Consider the following 12,245-nt stretch of genomic DNA (forward strand, 5'->3'; position numbering starts at 1 on the left):
TTTGAAATATCTAAGGTCTACAACATTGGGTTGTTAAGATATAGGGATTTAAAAATAAGAGTCTGTGACAACAACTCAATTCCTTTATACGAAAATTCATATATATACAATTTTGTATAGAAATAGTAGATGTAAACCGATTATATTTAGCAAATACGCAACCAATCTGAAAACGAAGATATCCCAGAGAAACCTAATTGTAACTTAGGTTTTCTTTAATTATTATTTTATAATTTTTATTTTTAATAGATATAATTTATAGTATTATTTATGGGTCGCAATCAAGAGGTAAAGTGATTAGCTTTAAGCCTATACACCCTTTCATTTTCCTTTACAGTCCTTTAAAAGCTTTGTCAGATCAGGCATAGATCAGATATCAATTGAAACTTGAAATTACGCTTAAAGTCCCCCCTGATGAGGAAGCTACAGGGGCTGATATTGTATTAAAGTTTTGATAAACCATAAATCTGTAAATTGGTTGCTGGTTAAGTCAGATCAAAGTTGTGGTTTAGTTCTAAATTAATAAATCCACAGGAGTCAAACCCCTCTTTTCATTCATTCCGTTACATTTATTCATTTTATTTATTCATTATTTGCATAAATTATTTTTTTTCACTTGAAGATTAATCTATAACTCTATATCTACTGTGGTATGGGAAGTTTTATGATGTTCAAAGCATAAATTGCAGTGAAGAAATCATTTTGATATTAAAAAGTAAGTAATAGAGTCCTTGCCACAAATTCTGATTTTCTAATCCCTATATTTTTTTACCCTATGTCGTAAACCTTTGATATTTCAAACTTATATTATTTTACCTGACAGAAGTCATAGTTTAAAATTTCAAATGTCTACAACATTGGACTGCAAAGATAGGAATTGGAAAATCAGAGTTTGTAACAAAGACTCAATTCCGTTCAAATAATCTCCATGCAAAAAGGGAAATGTCCAACTCACAACGAAACTCAACTGACGAATTACATGCGTTCATCGAACTCCAGAATAATTGTCCAATGCGGTTTTCAAGAATTAGAAAGCAAATAATAATATTTCTCAAATATAAAACCAATCAGTCAAAGTTGTAAAGGGTACTATTGGGAATCTGACACTCTACAAATGATTACGCCTACAGTCCCTTTAAAGAATAAATGATTACGCCTACAGTCCATTTAAAGAATAAATGATTACGCCTACAGTTCCTTTAAAGAATAAATGATTACGCCTACATTCCATTTAAAGAATAAATGATTACGCCTACAGTCCCTTTAAAGAATAAATGATTACGCCTACAGTCCCTTTAAAGAATAAATGATTACGCCTACAGTTCCTTTAAAGAATAAACGATTACGCCTACAGTCCATTTTAAGAATAAATGATTACGCCTACAGTCCCTTTTAAGAATAAATGATTAGGCCTACAGTCCCTTTAAAGAATAAATGATTACGCCTACATTACCTTTAAAGAATAAATGATTACGCCTATAGTCCCTTTAAAGAATAAATGCTTACGCCTGCAGTTCCTTTAAAGAATAAATGATTACGCCTACAATCTCTTTAAGGAATAAATGATTACGCCTACAGTCCATTTTAAGAATAAATGATTACGCCTACAGTCTCTTTACAGAATAAATGATTACGCCTACAGTCCCTTTAAAAATTAAATGATTACGCCTACAGTCCATTTAAAGAATAAATGATTACGCTTACAGTCCCTTTAAAGAATAAATGATTACGCCTACAATCTCTTTAAGGAATAAATGATTACGCCTACAGTCAATTTTAAGAGTAAATGATTACGCCTACAGTCCCTTTACAGAATAAATGATTACGCCTACAGTCCCTTTAAAAATTAAATGATTACGACTACAGTCCATTTTAAGAATAAATGATTACGCTTACAGTCCCTTTAAAGAATAAATGATTGTTTTTATAATTAACCCTATATCACTTGTTAAGATTTATTACAAATATATCATTGCACTATTTACTCTCCGTCCTTCTCCAGTATAATTTAAACCCTCCTGGACAAATAGTAGATTAAGATGAATTATTATATCCACTGCACTGACTTGAAAAATCAAAATCAGAAAAAAGATAAAAAAAACATCATTGTTTTATTTTGAAACTTTTTTGTACTTTGGTGGCAATCAATTATATCAATATAATGGAGACAAATTTTGTTATCTAAGTTTTGATTGTTATAAAGCTTTTTTACGGATTACAAGTATACAAGCAATTAAAGAAAAGCTTATCTAATTAACAGCTTATCTTTGTTTCCGTTTTTTTGTGTATCCATGCAGTTTAAAAGCTTGAAATAAATCAATAATAAAATCCAAATTCGTTTTCATTATATTGATATAATCGCTTACAGTGATCCAAACGTTGCACGCGAACATCGATAAGAGTTTTGCCAATTATTTTTATAAACTACGCTAAAAATAAGTGATTTATACCTCAAAAGCTACATGTCTCGGACTACAAAAATGTATATGGAAGTTAGTAAGGTAAAGGGAAGGCAAGGCATTGTGACCCTTCAATGTATACCGGTCTTAAAATTGTATTTGCATAGCAGACTGGATCTATTTACGATTTTTTCTTTTTCAACAACTACAATAACATTTTTGAACTTGAAAAATCATCCTAAATTGTCACAGATGGACCCATTATAAGCTTGGCCTTAACCTTGTTAACCCCGACTCTAGGTATCTATAATCAAGCGTAGGAACAAATAATCTCCAGGTCTAGGATTGACCAAATCATGCTCCTATACTCCGGGTATATATAGAATCTTGAGGGTTATCATTATTGGTTTACACAACCTTGTATCAATGTATCCGTCCCTGTATCTTCAACCATCTGTTCACAGGATACAACAATTTCGTCCTAGATATGTTTTTAATGCTTCCAGTCTCATTGAAGTTCTGTTTAGCTCTACAAGTAATATTCTGTTCTATGTAGCTCTACAAGTATTATTCTAGTTCTATGTAGCTCTACAAATATTATTCTAGTTCTATGTAGCTCTACAAGTACTATTCTGTTCTATGTAGCTCTACAAGTATTATTCTAGTTCTATTTAGCTCTACAAGTACTATTCTGTTCTATGTAGCTCTACAAGTAGTATTCTAGTTCTATGTAGCTCTACAAGTACTATTCTGTTCTATGTAGTTCTACAAGTATTATTCTAGTTCTATGTACCTCTACAAGTATTATTCTAGTTCTATGTAGCTCTACAAGTACTATTCATAGTTCTATGTAGCTCTACAAGTATTATTCTAGTTCTATGTAGCTCTACAAGTATTATTCTAGTTCTATGTAGCTCTTTCCTGTTCTATAATTCCCATTTATTTCATTTTTAACCAATCCCATGTCATTTAATTTTAGGCCAAAAAAGTCCTATTTTAATTAAGCCAAAATGGTTTTACATATATAATTACTAACTTATTCATATCTATGTCCTAAAATTGGGCCTAAGTCAACTTATATTAAGATCCTATTAGTCGTAACTCATCTTATACTAACGGTCCTATTAGTCCTAACTCATGTTATACTACCGTCCTATTAGTCCGACTTATCTTATACTAACGTCCTATTAGTCCTAACTCATGTTATACTAACGTCCTATTAGTCCGAACTCATCTTATACTAACGTCATATTAGTCCTAACTCATGTTATACTAACGTCCTATTAGTCCTAGCTCATCTTATACTAACGTCCTATTAGTCCTAACTCATGTTATACTAACGTCCTATTAGTCCTAACTCATCTTATACTAACGTCCTATTAGTCCTAACTCATGTTATGCTAACGTCCTATTAGTCCTAACTCATCTTATACTAACGTCCTTTTAGTCCCAACAAATAAGAATTTCTTTATCCAGCATTTTGTTTCGCATAATGGCCATTACCCATTCAACAACCATTTACAGTATTGGAACTTGGGAAAATGGAGGTGCATTCATTTTTAGAAACTCTAACCTAACATTATATTTTATATTGAATTCCTCTGGGAAAGTGAGGTGAAAAACTTGATCAGAAACCCCGCAAACTTTATAAAATCTTTTTTAAAGCACAAATATCTACTTTCAAACCATTCAAGAGATACGTTTTTTAAGTTTTGGTTCAGCCGTGCGTTTTTGAACTAGTAAATTCCTGCTATCTCTCTATCTATCTATCTATCTATCTAATTACCAAATAGTTCCCACATGTTAATTATTGTAATTAAACCTCGAACATATCAACAAAATATCATTAAATTAACTAACTTATTAGCTTGATGATTAACTAATTTATTAACTTGTATTTAGGTAAAAATGCAGATTTATCTTGATATTAAAATGCTTTTTCATATATTCACCCTAAAGGCAGGAACGCGCCATGGGAGTTGTCATAGTTAGCCCTCCGACGGGACTATGGCGAGAAAATTGACCCCTGTCGTATGTTAGTCTGGTTAGGGCGACGTACTGTACCATAGGATCGGGGTAGTACACGCTGTTTTCTGGCAGGCCGGTACAAACTGGGCAGGTCCTGTTCGAATTCAAATTTACTACGGCCCAGAGTGGCCGTTTGATACTTATATTACCCAATGGAGAACCGTGGGTAAAGCAGCTCATAAGAGCTAAGAATCTTTTTTCTTCCTAATTCTATGTCGTGAATATTATTTAGTTTAAATGTTACTTTAATTAATATGAAATAAACTTGTTAAAAAGAAGATCAAGTCTATTTAGAAGAATTTAAAGTATTCTCTAGAAATGTGAAATTATCTATGCATTCTAGAAAAATTTCAAGTATTCTCTAAATATATGAAATCATTATAAAATCTAGAATAATTTCTATTATTCTCTAAATATATGAAATTATCCATGAATTCTAGAAGAATATTTAGTATTTTCTAGATATATAAAATCATCTATGAATTCTAGAATAATTTCAAGTATTCTCTAGATATGTGAAATCATCTATGAATTCTAAAAGAATTTCTAGTATTTTCTAGATATCATTTATGAATTCTAAAAGAATTTCAAGTATTTTCTAGATATATAAAATCATCTCTGAAATCTAGAGGAATTTCTAGTATTTTCTAGATATATGAAATCATCTCTGAAATCTAGAAGAATTTCTAGTATTTTCTGGATATATAAAATCATCTATGAAATCTAGAGGAATTTCTATGAGGATTTTAGAAAATATTAACAAAATGCAATTCCATATATATATCCTCTCCTCCTATCCTCTTATCCTATTCACGTGGGAACATTAAATTACATCGGATTGAATGCATTATAAAAATATAGAATATAAACAGATAAATTCGAATTGCAGGCAAATAAATAAAGGTACATCTGTTAAATTGATAAATGTAAATGTTAAAACATATTGATAAAATAAACTATAAAGAAGAGATTCATGAATATGGTTTCAAAATAAACTTTTTTAACAATTTCAGTAGAAATCAAAACTAAACTTTTAAATATTGAATCAAGGACTTTTCAAGGAAAAAAGAGAAATTCCAGTTCTAGTTTCAATTGACAAAAGCGTTAACTTAGAATTGGACACAAATGTCATGACCAGTGTATTTTAAACTGTGAAATTACATAAACGGTGGCAATATCTTAAAGGGACTGTGTTCAGTTTTGTAAAAAGGAATTAAGTTTTTGCCGCATACTCTGATTTTCTAATCCCCTAGAAACTCTTAGGCCTTTAATATTTCAAGTTTGAAATATAATTTTAGTTTTTGGCAGTGACAATTCCTTGACCACAAATCTGATTTTTTTACAAAGAAGATCTTGCGCCAAAAAATCCAGACATTTTACAATTTTGCTTCGAAACCAACGTTATTATATTTAAAATGAATTTCTAAAAAATTTAAAAAAAAACATTTAAAAAAAACATGTTGTCCACTGTACAGACACAATCACTACCAATACAGTTTTTCACAGAAAATTGTCAAATATGTGTCTTTTGTACTTCAATAGGAATCAACTAGGATCGTTGCAAGCAAATTTGGAAAATAAAACTCGTTTTAACAGGAATATCAGACACCAGAAGTTTGAATTTTAACACTCCCTTTCATATGCCAGAAATGTCGCCGAAATGGTTGTGAGGCCGGGGGGGGGGGTATAAGAGTAGAATTACATGAATAATAGCGCTGTTTAAGTGTATCTATCCTCTGGTTAAATATTGACGTTATTAGACTATTCTTAATGTCAAGGCAAAGTATGATGCATTTTAATTCTGAGAATTAGAGAGAACAACATTTTTATAATCATGGGTTTTAAATTTTTGAATATTTTACTAAAAAGTAAGAAATAATTCTTTCGGTTCTTTTATTTGCCATCTTAGCAAATTTAACTATTTTATAAAGGCAAAAGTTTATATATAGATTCCAAGTTCAACTTTAAATTACAGGTTCTGGTTCATGTTTCAGGTCAGAATTAAGGTTTAGATTCATCTTCAGGTTTAGATTTAGGTTCAGGGTCAGAATTAAGGTTTAGATTCATGTTCAGGCTTAGGTTGGGTGTGGGGGATGGGAGATGGTGGGGGGTAGGATTCAGTTTTTATTAAGAATCAAGTTTAGGTTTAGGCTCAGGGTTTAGGTTTCGATTTTATGATTTAAATTCGAATTAAAGTTTAGTTTTGAGGTTGATATTTGAGTTTTAGGTTTATATATTAAGATTTGGTTTGAGGTTTAGGTTTAGATCTGAAGTTTATATTTGAGGTTTAGATCTGAAGTTTAGGTTTCAGATTCATATTTGAGCTCTAGGTTTGAGGTTCATATTTGAGGTTTAAGTTTGAGGTTTATATGTGAGGTTTAGGTTTGAGGTTTATATATGTGAGGTTTAGGTTTAAGGTTTATATGTGAGGTTTAGGTTTGAGGTTTATATGCGAGGTTTAGGTTTGAGGTTTAGATTTAAAGTTTAGGTTTGAGGTTTATATGCGAGGTTTAGGTTAGAGGTTTAGATTTGAAGTCTAGGTTTGAGGTTTATATGCGAGGTTTAGGTTAGAGGTTTAGATTTAAAGTCTAGGTTTGAGGTTTATATGCGAGGTTTAGGTTTGAGGTTTAGATTTGAAGTCTAGGTTTGAGGTTAATATTTGACGTGATACCCAACACAACACATTATATAAAGAAATATTAGAGTAATTACTTCGTTAACGACATAATTAGTTCGTAGTTGGATTCTCTCAACACTAATTTGCCTTTTTTAAAAGAAGGAAAATCAAGATTTTTGTTTGGGATATTTTCTTAACTTTTTAAAAGAAAAATAATAATTTAGTCGTCGGACGTTTTCCATTTATTTTTGATTTTTATACCAAGACTTGATGTATTGAGTATTGTTATTAGGATGCTATGAAAACTGGCCTAGAAGAAAATGACCTAAAAGATAACCCAACTAGTTATTGAGTAGTTTTTAAGAAAATATCGTGTATTTTAACCTTCTCACGCGTTTTTATGGATTCAAACTGACTCAACATTATATATCTCCATGTTACCACAATCCAGCTCCACCTACCCAGTATAACCTAACCTAACTCGTTTTAAGATATTATTCAATTTTAGCTAGGAAACCACTAAGATCAGTTTCCTGTAGGCCGTGTGAGTGGGTTAAGCGGGTACATTAATTACACATTTCTAATGATAAATTTGAACCCTGCCGTCTAAAAATGGTATATTTCTTTTTATACAAATTCCAGAAAAGAAGTCTGGGATTTTAAAATAGAAAATTCCAAGGAATATACAACAAAAGAACAAATATTGGAAAGCAGTAAGATATGATTGTCAACATTTACATTTTCCTAAAACTGTTTATCTATTGATAGCTCGTAATCTAAAAATATCACCTAGTGGTAATATCCTCTGTTATGTTGTCATTTGTTTTACAATTATTTGTCCTACAATCATTTGTCCTACACATCATTTGTCCTACACATTATTTGTCCAACACATAATTTGTGCTATTCATCATTTTCCGACATATAATTTGTAATACTCATCATTTGTCCTACAGAGAGGAGAAAACATCATTTGTTCTACACTGCATTTTTCCTGCACTTCATTTTTCCTACACTTCATTTTTTATCACTTCATTTTTCCTACACTTCATTTTTCCTACACTTCATTTTTCCTACAATTCAATTGTATTATACACATCAATTGTCCTACAGAGAGAGAGAAACATTATTTGTCCTTCAATTTTATTGAACTCTACATTATTTTCCTGGTTACCCCTAATATTCCCCTCTGATATATGTATTATATGGAGCCCTGTAAAACTGGGATCTTCTGCAAACTATGAAACCAAATATTATGTTTTACTCATGGTTTTTTAATTCGAGGTTTATACAGGGTGACTTTAGAAATAACCATTCATTGTTTTGAATCTTTGAAGTATTCATTCATAAATTCGAGATTTCTAGACAGGTGTGGGAACGAGAAAAAATTAAATTGTTTTCTAAAATGATGTATTTTTTTCGGTGGACACCCTGTGAATTTACACGGTTTACATAATACAGAATTAGTAAACCATATGGTTCAAACTTTACATTACAAACAATTACGCGAAACTAATATAGTGCAGGACACACATAAACTAAACATTTTTTTTCCTATTTCGTTGGGTAGAGAAGGGAAACGAAAAGAAAGGAGGAAAAGGAACAAAGGTGTAAATGGAAAAAAGGAAATAAAAAGAGGAGGAAATGGGAAGAAAAAGGTGAGAAAATTATGAAGGAAAAAGTATTAAGGAGGGAGAGGGAAAGAAGAAAGAAGGAGAAAGGATAAGGAAAGGAAAGTGGAATCAGATAGAAAGGAAAAGACGGAGTAAAAGAAAGAGAAAATGTAACTTCATGTGCAGATGAAAGAGATAAAAAGGATGGGAGAAGAAGAAATAGAAAGAAAATTAGACGGCGGGCGAAAGATAACAAAGAAAATTAATTTTCTTTTTTAGGTCCTTATTTGTAATTCTAACCTTCTTTAGTATGACTATAATGTATCACATATTATCTTTATATATTTCATGTATATTATACAGGAAGTAGAAGTTTTCCCATGTACATTATATAACATATACCCCACCTATTAATCCATGCAATATCTATCTATCTGTTGTACACAAAACATTTAAATATTTTAAATAATGCAATTTTATCCCCTGAAAAATAATAAGGAAGAAGCCCTGAAGTCTGAAGCCATTAAGCAATAAAGGAGAGTAGAATGTAAATTTAAATCAAACAGGAATTTTTTCCNTTTAAAATCAACATTAAGAAAAAATTATTTTTCTGTAAAAAAATTTAACTTCCGCTTAAAACTTTTATTTTCTAGTTTCTGTATTTCGCAACCTGAACATTTTATTCTTTGATACTTTAAAGTTGTGTAGATTTGTTGATCTAACAGAACTCGTATGTTTGAAATATGTAAAGTCTTTGACATCAGGTTGCAAAGATATAAGGTTAAGTAAAATAGAGAATGTAAAGGATAATGTTGATATGGGTATCATAAAAATGTCCATTTGTTTTTGCTTTGATATATTCCAAATTGTTTGATCGATAGCCCGACACAACTTATCTCAAAGGAATTGAGTCTCTGCCAAAAACTCAGATTTTATAATCCTATTCTTTCCAACTAAATGTCGTAGACCTTAGATATATTTTAAAATTCTGTTCACTCAATTATCCAAGTTTAAAATATCAGCTGTTGTCAAGACACATAGGGACAAGGTTGACAAACACTCAATTCCTTTAGATTGAATTTTTGTCTCTAATTTGTTTAACTTAACGAATCTAACAGTTCTGAATTTAGTGTAATTCAATTTAAATTAACACATGAGATAATATTAATTTTAAGTCTAAACCTGTAAGGTATTGTAAACCTAAATAAAACCATTTGTACCTAATTACCCTTAATCATTAAAACAGATGTATGAATTCGACCTGTATTGTACTCTGTAAAGGGTGATAAAAAAGGTTTACTCAAGTAACGATATAAAGCATAGCTTATCCGGCTATTTTAACAAAACCCCTGAATTGCTGAACTTTTGACGAAAACCTTTAAATATGCCTAAATATGTATGTTTTACTTAAATATAATACAACACACTGTACACTGTACACTGTACACTGTACAGGCATGCAGAAAATATATACCCACAAGGGATAAAACTTTTATGAGGATCTATTAACTATTTAACTCCGAGGATCTTATGTTAAAATGTAGTCTTTAAAGTCTTTTATGGTAAACTGAATAATTTTTCATTAAAAGCCTGCAAAACGATTAAATCTATCAATCAATCAAATCCGTACAGTCGTTTCAAGTATCATCCTGTATGGGTAACCCTGCAGTATAGAATGGGGTTTATACATATAAAATAGGAACCTTTGATTTGAATCAAATGTATCATAAATCATATGTACATTTATGAAACAAAGACGATCTCTCTAATCCTAACTGTTTCTTCGCCAATTTTCTCAGTGAGTTTTTGCTCAGCAGGTGTTATATAAAATTTTACTTGCAATTCTATCGATTTATCATTAATCATTTTATACTTAACAATTGAATTCTTGAGTTTCAAAATTGTGCAAAAAATGTATTTTGTCTCTGTAAAGTAACAATATGTGTTTTCACTCTAGATAATTCTTTCCAAAATTAATTTTGAAAATTTAATAATATAATTTTAGTTATTCCTATTATTCTGTTATTTTTTCTAGCATTATAAAAGCAATTTATAAAAGCTTTGTCAGAGCTGGAAATTGTTGTTTGGAGTATCCTTAATCATGATATTGTAAAGAGCAATGCTTGATCCCCTTCATTCTAGTTATCCCTTCAGGGTATGAACGCCTAGTAGTACAAAGTACTACTCAGTTGTACAGTACTGTCCTGTACTGTACTGTACTGTACTGTACTGTACTGTACTTAATACACTAAATATATCTATTGGCATTAATTTATCGTTGAGACATATCAAATGATTGAAGAGTATTGGAGAATCAGAAATATATTAGAATTATCTTATGTATTTACTTTTTTCACGAAGGTTTAAAGCTTTTTAGTATTTTAGGGTTTTCAAATTTTTAGATTTATCAAATGTTTTGGTTTTTTTTCTAGCGGTTGTTGTTGTTTTTGCGCAAAAAATGATGGTTTAAGAATCAAATCAGGAGAAATGAAAATTGTAAAAAAAAATTTGAAAAAAAGGCATTTTTACATTTTTTCAGAGAATGTATGATTTGATTTTAAACTAAAACCAAAAAATCTAGATAGAATTGTATTTATATATTTACCATGTTTGGTGAAAAGGTATCTCTTGATGTACTTTATTTATCACTAAATATATTCGTGTATCATGGCATAGGTTGGTTCTAACCAACCTCTCTCCCTGAACCACTGAACTAAACTGAACCCAGAATTAAACATATGTTTAGATTAAACACTCCACTGTATAAGTTCTCTGATAATGACAGGAAATAAATGTTGCCACCCCCCTTCCCCGTCTTGGACGCCCCCCCCCCTCTACCAGCCGTCATATAAACCCCTCGATGCATTATATAATGTTCTAAAGAGCAGAATCATTTCAAATTAAAACGATTCATGCAAAATAGAATAATCATTTTTTGCATCAAAGTCATTCAAACTATGATTTTAGAATATAATATCATAACTTATATGATAATTATGTTGTATGTTGACGCATTTAAGATTCTTTGCTCTTATTTGAAATCAGGAATTCCATTTTTTTTGTGGCACTTTTTTTGGATACCACATTTTCTTGGTTCGAATACACTGGAAGGTTTTAGAAATAAATAATTCATACATTGTCTGACAAAACTTGAAACCTGTCAAAAATTAAAATATTGATCTGTCAAATTTTTTTACATTTCTTTAGATTTTATACTCTCGTCAGGGCTGGATTGTCTGAAAAGATATTTTGATTTAAAAATTTTTAATTGGCGATTAAAAAAATGAAATCCAAATCTGAATTTGGAAACATGGTGCGGGCCAATAAAATTTAAAATATCCATAATATTTTCAGACAAAAACATGTAATCACCCATTTTAAATTTATAATAGGTTGAAGCAAAATAAGGTTTTGTTAAGTAATTTTTTCTTCAAGCTTTAATCTACCAAAAATTTTTTTGCAGGTTTAAAAACGCAGAAAATGGCAATTTTAAACGTAAACTATATGGTTGGACTTTAATATGCGAGAACGATATCTTTTATGAAAAATTGAAAATGTATTATTTTTTTACATAAAAAGAAATGATAT

At 30.3% G+C, this 12,245-nt stretch overlaps 1 protein-coding gene across 2 annotated transcripts in view; it reads right to left on the reverse strand.

Moving 5' to 3' along the window:
• LOC111702274 (uncharacterized) overlaps positions 1 to 11,370 on the reverse strand; it is a 31,565-nt gene extending 20,195 nt beyond the window's left edge. For both annotated transcript variants that reach the window (XM_023473909.1, XM_023473910.1), the window contains exon 1: positions 11,263 to 11,370. In XM_023473909.1, coding sequence (XP_023329677.1) covers positions 11,263 to 11,265 — 3 coding nt within the window. In that variant the 5' untranslated portion in view covers positions 11,266 to 11,370. The remainder of the gene's footprint in view (positions 1 to 11,262) is intronic.
• Positions 11,371 to 12,245: the final 875 nt, after the last annotated feature.

This window comes from Eurytemora carolleeae, unplaced genomic scaffold (assembly GCF_000591075.1).
Source record: "Eurytemora carolleeae unplaced genomic scaffold, Eaff_2.0 scaffold499, whole genome shotgun sequence".
Taxonomy (NCBI): domain Eukaryota; kingdom Metazoa; phylum Arthropoda; class Copepoda; order Calanoida; family Temoridae; genus Eurytemora; species Eurytemora carolleeae.